Genomic DNA, 12,500 nt, shown 5'->3' with positions numbered 1-12,500 from the left:
AGCTCCCATGCTTGCTGTACAAGGAGTCTTATTCCACTGTCCTTTACTTGGTATGTACTTTCTCTGAATTAGTCAATAGTTTATTATTTTTTCCAGGTGGTGTTGTATGTATTTTGTTAATTGCATCCAGCAAGTAGTTATTGTTGTGTGATTATCATCATCTGTTATTACTTTTTCAGGGCCAGAAGTTGCAACTTATGAGGAAATCAAAAGACAAATCCGTGAATTTCTGTTTTCTCAGATAGAAGAAGATAAAGGCATAGCAGCTTGCCTCATTATCCAAACTTGTAACAAAAACAAAGAAAAGGTGAGGAGTGTGCATTAGTAGATGCATTTAAATAAAAGGTGTGTATATGAATATGATTTATCTACAGCTTTGAATGGAGGAAAATAAACAAATTTGAAATTTGATAGTTCTTTTTACTTACAGGTTAATGTGTGTAATGAAACTTTGTGCAAGTATATTGAAAATATTGTTTCCAACCCCAGTGAGGAAAAGTATAGAAAGATCAGGATGTCAAACAAAGCTTTTCAAGAAAGGATTCTACCTATTGAAGGGACTAAGGAATTCCTTGAAGCTGCAGGATTTGTTGTTCAGGAACTACCTTTCAATGAAGGAACTGATAAGTTTTGGGTAACTATTGTTTTTTCGTTCTTCCCCTTGAGGTTTTTAGTAAAACATTTCTTGTAACATAATGTGCTGTCTACATAATAAAATGTAAAATTTAAAATGTCCATATTATAGAGCATCATGATCTTTTTTATTTTTTTTTTCAAAGGTGTTTCCGGAAGACAAGCTTGCAGAGCTGAGTACTTTAGAGCAATTACGTGATGCTCTTGTAAGTGCCGAGCCTGTACGACCTCAGTTGGACCGAAGTGCAAGAGTTCTTTTGCCAACTGAAGCTGCCTCACACACAGACTTGCCAGCAGAGTTTTTCAACCTAACAGCAGAGGAACTTAAAAAGGAAATGCAGCAAAGGTATTGGATTTCTTGATATTGTGCATTGTTGATATTGAGTGAGGAAAATTTAATTAGTTTTTAAGTACGTTTAAGTATGTTCATTATACTAAAATTGAAATAAATCTCACTCTTGGAAACTGGATGCATATTTTTGTTTGCAGAGCTACTGCTGTGGAGCGGAGCATGATACTCCAGACGAAAGCTATGCGTGACCGCCAAGAGTTGAGGGAAATGAGGAAGTATAGGTTTAGCTTAATAAGGTAAGTTTTCATATTAGAGTTAGTAAATTTACAGAAAGAATAACAAAAATGCTGGTATATGCTAGTGATTATCCACGAACATTTTTAGCAGAATCGATTAACCCTCTTGCCTATGGTAAGTTTAGAATAATTTTCCATCCGGTTTACCAAACTTCTCTGGGAAACATACATGCCCAGAAAAATGTGGCATTTGAGAGCTACACATATGCTCATACCTATGCTTATTGACAACTTAATTTTACAGATCATCATGTCCTGAGTTAAAATATGATTGGGTTGGATGGAAATTTTATTAGTACTCTACAGTGTATTTCAACAGCGCCATATATAAATAGCACAGATGCCTGCATAATATGTGAAGGAAGGTTGACATGATAAGCTTCCTTTCTTGAGAAAACAAATATAGGCCATTTTCAAATGATGTTGTGAAGTACAGTATTTAATTATAGAAGTTAATCAGCAAGAAAATTTATTATAAAATAGACATGTTATGGGCATAAAAGGTTTTGCTGGTCAGGTAAAATTAATATTTACATTTCCTTTCTTAGGGTACGCTTCCCAGATGGTCTAATTCTCCAAGGGACCTTTGGGACATACGAGAAGTTTGGAGAAGTGATGAGCTTTGTACGGGAACATCTTCAGAATGATTGGCGGCCATTCTTTTTAAGTCTTAGCAGTGGTGGAAAGGCAAGATTAGCTTGTCACTTTGTTGACTACTAAAAATAACTAAAGTCTTTTGTTGAGTGCTGAAATAATTGCATTATATTTTTATAAGGTCTTGGCCTCTTGCTCATGACCTAACTGTTGATGTAGCAGATAATCATCAATAAGCTATCTTCTCAGACTTTAACTTTCTGCAATTTTGTTTTGTAGATAACCGAAGAGGATCAGAGCCTGGTTGAACTTCGATTGGTACCAGCTGTTGTCTTCAATTTTACGTGGGATTCAAGTGTGACAGATCCAAACTTGGATGATAGTCTTTACCTCAAACAGGAGACCTTGATGCTCTTACAGAATATGTCATAGACTGGAGGCTTTCCATTTTGAATAAAGAAATATCCATGGTGTCTTTTGTACATACCAGCCAATGGTCAGTCAGGTGTGAGTATACATGTAGTGTTAAATTTGACAACTTTTTTGTTGACAGGAATTAACGTAATTCATCATTATAGGTGATATTTAGTCATTTAAATTTGCTATTATTTCCAGTTTAAAAACAAAACAAAATACCATTATACATATATATATGATGTGATAAGGCAATGTTTCTTGATATATATATATATACAGAACAAACAGCTATCATGCTTTGATGTGCAAGATATTTGCCTGCTGGCTCATAAAGCATGTGATACTAGTTTCCCAAACACTGTTGATTAAGTATTATATCAGCAGTCTGAAGTTTACCATGTTATTGGATCTTCCTAAATCTGGTAAAGGAGGTATCACACAAGCAAGTTTTCACGCTCAACCTTCAATGTTCATGCAATTGTTTGTGCTCTGCAATCTAATACTTAAGTCTGGCAAGGTTAACCAGTAGAAAAATTATATATTGTGTTCATGATTTGAAGCAAACTGTAAAAAAGATAAGGGAAGAAAGGACTGATTAATTAGAAATTTATTTACATTAGGCCCTGTCCATATGGGGGCAAACATAATTACTATATTGCAAATAAAGGTGGGCAAAATTGGCTATGCCAATAGTCTTGGTAAAATACTATAAACAAATTTCTGACCTAGACAGCTATGGACACAGTATGAGTGTGCATACCCCTGACTCATATTTGGTGCCAAGGATTCATTGTCAGATGTTGTGGCACTGGTTTTTACCAGATCTGAGGCTTTAGCATTCTTGATTAAAAGGTCATCAGACCTCACTCCTGCCACCCACCAAGTTCAGGTAATACTTTTACCCACATTGACTCAACCCATCATATGCACAGGGTTGTAGTCCTTTATTGCTTACCATACTTTGTATCAATTTTAATTCAAATTTCATTTGTAAGCAGATCATTCATCTTTTTAAGCCGTGTCCAGACAAGAAGGCAAGACCAGAGGGGATGCCTGAGAAGTGATTGTAAATACGAGCTAACTACTGGCTAAACAGCCAGTCTTAGATTGGAAGTGGTTGTTTAAGCCAGTGGTATCTGTAAATACGAGCTAACTACTGGCTAAACAGCCAGTCTTAGATTGGAAGTGGTTGTTTAAGCCAGTGGTATCCGTTCCCAGCGGTATCCGTTCCCAGCCTGTCACTTTTGAGACATCCATACAATAATGCCCACTCTTCTAAACATGGCCTCTTTTAATGTATATGAATAAAACATAATAACTGTAAAGTTCCAATAATTAGGACCGGTGTTACCGAGAGAGAGAAAAATAAACTAAACTATTGGCCACCTCCTCTTAAGGGCCCACCCACATGATCAAACAGCCTGGTGGGCATTACCTGTTGCTTGGGTATGTACTGTATGTGGGCAATTCAAATGTCCTCCATTAATGTCTGAACCAGTCAATCCTGGGCAGAATCTAGAGCAGGTAGTCAACAGATGTTTGTTTAGGACAAGCTTATGTAAATGCTGCAATTTAATGATTTTGTATTTATGTAAAGTGAACCACCAAATTACACTCACTAGGCCCTCAATGAAATGTAGCAGGAGAAAATCCAGGGTTCTCCATGAGTATCCCACAATCTATAGATGGTAGATAAAGCTTCATTTTATTGGAATTTCTGTTCCTGGATAGCCTATTTCACTGACATACTGATAAATGCATTATGGTGATGAACACTGTAGGCTTTAAGATAGGATCATGTGAATGGGCCTTTTTACTTTTGATTTACTTTTCATTGGAAATCGAGTAAACCACACCATCAGTCCACTTTCAAAACTGACAAGAGAATATACTTTTGAAGTGTAATACAAAAAAAAAAAAAAGCTGCTTGTGTGATAACCTCAAGTTAAATTATAGTATGATGAACAATGCTACCTGCCACACAGTACATGATATGCATGTAAAGATTTCTTGGGTTTTAGCATTGCATATGTGGGCAATCTGAAATCAGCCGTTTCATGTGTATATAAATTATTTCATCTGAATATTTCAATTATCAGTTGAGACTTTAGTCACATACTGTATTTAAAGGTATCTTTGTCTGGTGCCTGTGCTATCTGCATTTTGCCAATTGAAGACTGTTCCTATTGTATTTTGTAAACTTGTTACAGCTAGATATGCAAGTAGTTTCTCAAGTATATATTAAATTTCATTCAATGCAATTTTCAGAACCAATGTAAACAGTGGACACTCATTTTGAAATAATAAATTGGTTATGTACAGTATACTGCTTGTGTAGTTGGATAATATATTGTGATACCAAGTCTAATAAGGTAATAAGACAGAGCAGCTACACTATTGTGAAGATGGTATTGAATTTTCAGGTAGGAAAAGAAAAAAAAAAAAATATCCCTCCGCTAAAATGCACAGTGATGGTAACTCATCATGTAGTGTTGAAACTATTGAGCAGAAATTCTGTGCTTATTGAGGAGACATTCCAATTTCCTTTTTCTGATCTATAGTAATATTGTGCTACATGATTGGTAATGTGCATCATGAAATGAAACCTTTAGTGAACAAACAGTGGCATGTATGTGGGACCCTCTGTATTTTCTTAATTAAGAAACATTGAGTCATAGTGAGAAACACTGAAGAAACTGCTTTCAGTTTGTTATTTTGGGAAACATTTAGCCAAGCTTATTTTCCATTGTAAAGCCTTCAAACAAATATTTGCACTGCAATTAAAGGAAGTAAAACAAAGTTTGTTCCCTCTGGGTTTTATTGTACTCATCTTAACGTAGACATTTTTCCAACTTGTTTTCAGGAATAATCCATGAAGTCAGATAAATGTATTCTGTAATAATTGATGTGTTAATAACCTTTTCAGACTGTAAAAAAAAAAAAAAGTTTGTTAATTAAAAGACATACAATATAGTAATCTAATTATCATTTCCATGGCTTGATTTGAGGTTATTTTATTTTAATGATTTATTTTTAAAAATCAGGTCTTTTATCCTTTGATTATATTACCTTTATCCTTTGATTATATACCCATATGTAACATATCCATCAAATAAAAAATGCAAACTCTTTTAGTTCCTATATTTTCCCTATGCATATGATTTGCTTCTTCTTCTTCTTCTTCTTCTTCTTCTTCTTCTTCTTCTTCTTCTTCTTCTTCTTCTTCTTCTTCTTCTTCTTCTTCTTCTTCTTCTTCTTCTTCTTCTTCTTCTTCTTCTTCTTCTTCTTCTTCTTCTTCTTCTTCTTCTTCTTCTTCTTCTTCTTCTTCTTCTTCTTCTTCTTCTTCTTCTTCTTCTTCTTCTTCTTCTTCTTCTTCTTCTTCTTCTTCTTCTTCTTCTTCTTCTTCTTCTTCTTCTTCTTCTTCTTCTTCTTCTTCTTCTTCTTCTTCTTCTTCTTCTTCTTCTTCTTCTTCTTCTTCTTCTTCTTCTTCTTCTTCTTCTTCTTCTTCTTCTTCTTCTTCTTCTTCTTCTTCTTCTTCTTCTTCTTCTTCTTCTTCTTCTTCTTCTTCTTCTTCTTCTTCTTCTTCTTCTTCTTCTTCTTCTTCTTCTTCTTCTTCTTCTTCTTCTTCTTCTTCTTCTTCTTCTTCTTCTTCTTCTTCTTCTTCTTCTTCTTCTTCTTCTTCTTCTTCTTCTTCTTCTTCTTCTTCTTCTTCTTCTTCTTCTTCTTCTTCTTCTTCTTCTTCTTCTTCTTCTTCTTCTTCTTCTTCTTCTTCTTCTTCTTCTTCTTCTTCTTCTTCTTCTTCTTCTTCTTCTTCTTCTTCTTCTTCTTCTTCTTCTTCTTCTTCTTCTTCTTCTTCTTCTTCTTCTTCTTCTTCTTCTTCTTCTTCTTCTTCTTCTTCTTCTTCTTCTTCTTCTTCTTCTTCTTCTTCTTCTTCTTCTTCTTCTTCTTCTTCTTCTTCTTCTTCTTCTTCTTCTTCTTCTTCTTCTTCTTCTTCTTCTTCTTCTTCTTCTTCTTCTTCTTCTTCTTCTTCTTCTTCTTCTTCTTCTTCTTCTTCTTCTTCTTCTTCTTCTTCTTCTTCTTCTTCTTCTTCTTCTTCTTCTTCTTCTTCTTCTTCTTCTTCTTCTTCTTCTTCTTCTTCTTCTTCTTCTTCTTCTTCTTCTTCTTCTTCTTCTTCTTCTTCTTCTTCTTCTTCTTCTTCTTCTTCTTCTTCTTCTTCTTCTTCTTCTTCTTCTTCTTCTTCTTCTTCTTCTTCTTCTTCTTCTTCTTCTTCTTCTTCTTCTTCTTCTTCTTCTTCTTCTTCTTCTTCTTCTTCTTCTTCTTCTTCTTCTTCTTCTTCTTCTTCTTCTTCTTCTTCTTCTTCTTCTTCTTCTTCTTCTTCTTCTTCTTCTTCTTCTTCTTCTTCTTCTTCTTCTTCTTCTTCTTCTTCTTCTTCTTCTTCTTCTTCTTCTTCTTCTTCTTCTTCTTCTTCTTCTTCTTCTTCTTCTTCTTCTTCTTCTTCTTCTTCTTCTTCTTCTTCTTCTTCTTCTTCTTCTTCTTCTTCTTCTTCTTCTTCTTCTTCTTCTTCTTCTTCTTCTTCTTCTTCTTCTTCTTCTTCTTCTTCTTCTTCTTCTTCTTCTTCTTCTTCTTCTTCTTCTTCTTCTTCTTCTTCTTCTTCTTCTTCTTCTTCTTCTTCTTCTTCTTCTTCTTCTTCTTCTTCTTCTTCTTCTTCTTCTTCTTCTTCTTCTTCTTCTTCTTCTTCTTCTTCTTCTTCTTCTTCTTCTTCTTCTTCTTCTTCTTCTTCTTCTTCTTCTTCTTCTTCTTCTTCTTCTTCTTCTTCTTCTTCTTCTTCTTCTTCTTCTTCTTCTTCTTCTTCTTCTTCTTCTTCTTCTTCTTCTTCTTCTTCTTCTTCTTCTTCTTCTTCTTCTTCTTCTTCTTCTTCTTCTTCTTCTTCTTCTTCTTCTTCTTCTTCTTCTTCTTCTTCTTCTTCTTCTTCTTCTTCTTCTTCTTCTTCTTCTTCTTCTTCTTCTTCTTCTTCTTCTTCTTCTTCTTCTTCTTCTTCTTCTTCTTCTTCTTCTTCTTCTTCTTCTTCTTCTTCTTCTTCTTCTTCTTCTTCTTCTTCTTCTTCTTCTTCTTCTTCTTCTTCTTCTTCTTCTTCTTCTTCTTCTTCTTCTTCTTCTTCTTCTTCTTCTTCTTCTTCTTCTTCTTCTTCTTCTTCTTCTTCTTCTTCTTCTTCTTCTTCTTCTTCTTCTTCTTCTTCTTCTTCTTCTTCTTCTTCTTCTTCTTCTTCTTCTTCTTCTTCTTCTTCTTCTTCTTCTTCTTCTTCTTCTTCTTCTTCTTCTTCTTCTTCTTCTTCTTCTTCTTCTTCTTCTTCTTCTTCTTCTTCTTCTTCTTCTTCTTCTTCTTCTTCTTCTTCTTCTTCTTCTTCTTCTTCTTCTTCTTCTTCTTCTTCTTCTTCTTCTTCTTCTTCTTCTTCTTCTTCTTCTTCTTCTTCTTCTTCTTCTTCTTCTTCTTCTTCTTCTTCTTCTTCTTCTTCTTCTTCTTCTTCTTCTTCTTCTTCTTCTTCTTCTTCTTCTTCTTCTTCTTCTTCTTCTTCTTCTTCTTCTTCTTCTTCTTCTTCTTCTTCTTCTTCTTCTTCTTCTTCTTCTTCTTCTTCTTCTTCTTCTTCTTCTTCTTCTTCTTCTTCTTCTTCTTCTTCTTCTTCTTCTTCTTCTTCTTCTTCTTCTTCTTCTTCTTCTTCTTCTTCTTCTTCTTCTTCTTCTTCTTCTTCTTCTTCTTCTTCTTCTTCTTCTTCTTCTTCTTCTTCTTCTTCTTCTTCTTCTTCTTCTTCTTCTTCTTCTTCTTCTTCTTCTTCTTCTTCTTCTTCTTCTTCTTCTTCTTCTTCTTCTTCTTCTTCTTCTTCTTCTTCTTCTTCTTCTTCTTCTTCTTCTTCTTCTTCTTCTTCTTCTTCTTCTTCTTCTTCTTCTTCTTCTTCTTCTTCTTCTTCTTCTTCTTCTTCTTCTTCTTCTTCTTCTTCTTCTTCTTCTTCTTCTTCTTCTTCTTCTTCTTCTTCTTCTTCTTCTTCTTCTTCTTCTTCTTCTTCTTCTTCTTCTTCTTCTTCTTCTTCTTCTTCTTCTTCTTCTTCTTCTTCTTCTTCTTCTTCTTCTTCTTCTTCTTCTTCTTCTTCTTCTTCTTCTTCTTCTTCTTCTTCTTCTTCTTCTTCTTCTTCTTCTTCTTCTTCTTCTTCTTCTTCTTCTTCTTCTTCTTCTTCTTCTTCTTCTTCTTCTTCTTCTTCTTCTTCTTCTTCTTCTTCTTCTTCTTCTTCTTCTTCTTCTTCTTCTTCTTCTTCTTCTTCTTCTTCTTCTTCTTCTTCTTCTTCTTCTTCTTCTTCTTCTTCTTCTTCTTCTTCTTCTTCTTCTTCTTCTTCTTCTTCTTCTTCTTCTTCTTCTTCTTCTTCTTCTTCTTCTTCTTCTTCTTCTTCTTCTTCTTCTTCTTCTTCTTCTTCTTCTTCTTCTTCTTCTTCTTCTTCTTCTTCTTCTTCTTCTTCTTCTTCTTCTTCTTCTTCTTCTTCTTCTTCTTCTTCTTCTTCTTCTTCTTCTTCTTCTTCTTCTTCTTCTTCTTCTTCTTCTTCTTCTTCTTCTTCTTCTTCTTCTTCTTCTTCTTCTTCTTCTTCTTCTTCTTCTTCTTCTTCTTCTTCTTCTTCTTCTTCTTCTTCTTCTTCTTCTTCTTCTTCTTCTTCTTCTTCTTCTTCTTCTTCTTCTTCTTCTTCTTCTTCTTCTTCTTCTTCTTCTTCTTCTTCTTCTTCTTCTTCTTCTTCTTCTTCTTCTTCTTCTTCTTCTTCTTCTTCTTCTTCTTCTTCTTCTTCTTCTTCTTCTTCTTCTTCTTCTTCTTCTTCTTCTTCTTCTTCTTCTTCTTCTTCTTCTTCTTCTTCTTCTTCTTCTTCTTCTTCTTCTTCTTCTTCTTCTTCTTCTTCTTCTTCTTCTTCTTCTTCTTCTTCTTCTTCTTCTTCTTCTTCTTCTTCTTCTTCTTCTTCTTCTTCTTCTTCTTCTTCTTCTTCTTCTTCTTCTTCTTCTTCTTCTTCTTCTTCTTCTTCTTCTTCTTCTTCTTCTTCTTCTTCTTCTTCTTCTTCTTCTTCTTCTTCTTCTTCTTCTTCTTCTTCTTCTTCTTCTTCTTCTTCTTCTTCTTCTTCTTCTTCTTCTTCTTCTTCTTCTTCTTCTTCTTCTTCTTCTTCTTCTTCTTCTTCTTCTTCTTCTTCTTCTTCTTCTTCTTCTTCTTCTTCTTCTTCTTCTTCTTCTTCTTCTTCTTCTTCTTCTTCTTCTTCTTCTTCTTCTTCTTCTTCTTCTTCTTCTTCTTCTTCTTCTTCTTCTTCTTCTTCTTCTTCTTCTTCTTCTTCTTCTTCTTCTTCTTCTTCTTCTTCTTCTTCTTCTTCTTCTTCTTCTTCTTCTTCTTCTTCTTCTTCTTCTTCTTCTTCTTCTTCTTCTTCTTCTTCTTCTTCTTCTTCTTCTTCTTCTTCTTCTTCTTCTTCTTCTTCTTCTTCTTCTTCTTCTTCTTCTTCTTCTTCTTCTTCTTCTTCTTCTTCTTCTTCTTCTTCTTCTTCTTCTTCTTCTTCTTCTTCTTCTTCTTCTTCTATTTCCACGCGGCTCATGCTTCTATGTCCACTCTCTCCTTCTTCTATTTCCACTCTTCTTCTCTTCTTCTATTTCCACTCTTCTTCTTTTTCCACTCTACTACGACTACTACTACTACTGATTTTCTACGCCCTTCTACGGGCTGCTAGTCGCCGTGCTACGCGACGCCCACCCTCCCAGTTCCCAGACTATCGTCAATGGCACTGACCCTAGAATTGTCACTTAGTTATGCGGATCTCTCACACACCGATATACTTTATGACAATAGTCTTGTCGTGGATCTAGCAACTTCTAGTAAACAAAGCCATGTTGGATGATCCATGCATACATGTACTCCTGGCAGCAACATGATACAATGATACCCTGAGCTTAGGAAAGGAGGAGAGAGTGGTATGTAGAAGCAGAGTTAGAGAAAGGAATTATCCAGCTCCAAACATCTTTTAGTAGTAGTTTTAATTGAAATTGATAGAGCTTACTGTAATAAATTCCTGTTCATACTTCACACAATATCTAGTTTAATTGTGTTATCTACACATCTGGAACTGTCTCCTCCAAGCCATTTTCTTCCATAATGATTTTTTTGTTACAATTTCAGTACTATAAAATACCATGTTCTAGTGTACATTCAAAACTAACTTCATTATTTACTTTTGAAATGCTGTAATATCCCTCGACACCTCGAAATCATTGAAAACAAGTTTACAGTGATTATTAAGAAACCACTTACCATGATTACAAGACACTTTGCAATTGGGCCTCCTTGCTTATACACAGCAGGGAATGCAGTAGTTTATGCTAAGGTATGCATTATGAATACATGGGTCAAGCTAAATTGTGAGGGGGTAACAACCTAATATGCTCAGTAATATAATCCAATATTGTGGTTTCATTACTCATATCTAGGTTTGGCCTCTGATGCATGTAGCCACCCAACTCTTTGTTTGAAGGTTTCTTACTTCAAAAGGACAGAAATCATGTTTGATTACAATAATCCTTTCCCATTTATGTGACTGTTCTACATCTTCAAATATTCTCCTTTTTTTTCAATTCTGTACCCCATTTAAGTTCTAGGATTGCAGGACACACAGAAATCACCCTACCTAATCACCGTTTCAATTTTTTATATTAGACTGCTTGCATCACCTCCACTCTGGTTTTTTTTTTTTTACTTAGTCCATTTAAGCAATGATTACCCAAATTTACTCATCAGTCCTACGTCTCTTGTGCATGTTGCATACCTGACTTCAGTAGAGAGCACTACTACAGCAAACTTTACCTTGAAGAAAATTATGCATTACTTCCCACTTCATTCTTTTTGAAAAATATCCTTGAAAACATTTTTCATATAAAATACAGCTGTCAGTGTGAAGTTTAAGCTTACCTACACTTTATACTGAAAGTCAATATTTATGAAAACCAACATCTGATATGAATTTGCTACAAATCTGACAGGTGGAAGCTCATGATTAAACTTTTTTCTCAATCACTGAATACATTATATACATTTGTTTTATTTATTTATTTTTTATTGCACCTCAAATTAGCCCATGGCCTCAAAAGACAAGCAAATGTTATTGGCTTACAATATTCCTTATAAATATATGCATCCCTCACATTTTTTGCAAATTTATTTCTCTTAAATACAAAAATTCTGGTCTATTCATCTATAAATAAACATTTTAATGATTTGAACTTAGTAAAACTGGTTACAAATTTAGTATTAAAAAAATCCAGTACAGCAAAAGTTGCATACAATGTTTTGTGAATAACCAATTGAACAAGTTTGTATAACGAGCAAATAATATATTTGTGAAGTCACAATAAAGGATTAAATGAATACTATTTATGCCCACTTAAGATTTGAAATTGTTTTGCACACCCCATGGCCTCTTCACATTGTAATTATAGATTTAGCACGTTATAAATTTCTTATCCCATTGCCGCGGGAGAAAATGAATGAAAAATGGGGAAAGTGCTTTGCTCATATTTTTTATATTTTTTGTGAAATGTCTCTACACATAGATGGCTCTACCTTACCTGATTTCACCTTTTCTTGAATTGGCGGGAAAATGTATTTTTTACTAGTGCTATGAATATCGATGGTGTTATTTTTATTATAAACATTATAATTACTATGTTATAAACATTAGTAATAGCAAAATATAACATTAAATATCTTCATAAATTAAAGAAAATTGACAGGCAGTAATCGTAATTGGCTCACTGGTGATTTGGTAAAAGTGTACCTATCTTCATAAAAAAAAAAAAAAAAAAAAAAAAAAAAAAAAAAAAAAAAAAAAAAAAAAAAAAAAGAATAAATAAAATAAACAAGTAAACTCACATTGGGCATGGCACGGACACTTGACATGCCCGTCACGAATGGGTTAATTTGAAGTTTCTGTGAGCAATATTAATATCTATTGTTTGGGGAATTCAAAAATTATCACTTGTTTCCCTATTTTTACTACAATAATTATATTGTATTGATGAACTACCAAGCAAGATCTGCTGCTGCACCAAGAACTGCTTAACAAAATCAGTATTATTGGAACAATGCAAGACAGGTTAATAATGACCATTCTATATGCCTACCACTAATAGCAGGTGCCAACTACATGTATCTTTAGCAAAGGTCCTTTAAATTTAGTGATATATTAAGAGATCCTATCACCCATTTCTCACTAC

General features: G+C 34.0%; 1 protein-coding gene across 1 annotated transcript in view; it reads left to right on the top strand.

The window, feature by feature from the left end:
* LOC125039100 (UBX domain-containing protein 6-like) overlaps positions 1-5,363 on the top strand; it is a 15,316-nt gene extending 9,953 nt beyond the window's left edge. Inside the window, exons 6-12 of the mRNA XM_047632837.1 lie at positions 1-50; positions 180-307; positions 431-634; positions 780-979; positions 1,123-1,221; positions 1,770-1,908; positions 2,095-5,363. The exon at positions 1-50 is cut by the window's left edge and continues 123 nt beyond it. Of these exons, the coding sequence (XP_047488793.1) occupies positions 1-50; positions 180-307; positions 431-634; positions 780-979; positions 1,123-1,221; positions 1,770-1,908; positions 2,095-2,247 (973 nt within the window). The 3' untranslated portion in view covers positions 2,248-5,363. The remainder of the gene's footprint in view (positions 51-179; positions 308-430; positions 635-779; positions 980-1,122; positions 1,222-1,769; positions 1,909-2,094) is intronic.
* Positions 5,364-12,500: the final 7,137 nt, after the last annotated feature.

The sequence above is a fragment of the Penaeus chinensis genome, chromosome 3 (genome assembly GCF_019202785.1).
Source record: "Penaeus chinensis breed Huanghai No. 1 chromosome 3, ASM1920278v2, whole genome shotgun sequence".
In the NCBI taxonomy this organism is placed as follows: Eukaryota; Metazoa; Arthropoda; class Malacostraca; order Decapoda; family Penaeidae; genus Penaeus; species Penaeus chinensis.
This window is presented reverse-complemented; position numbering and strand designations above follow the sequence as displayed.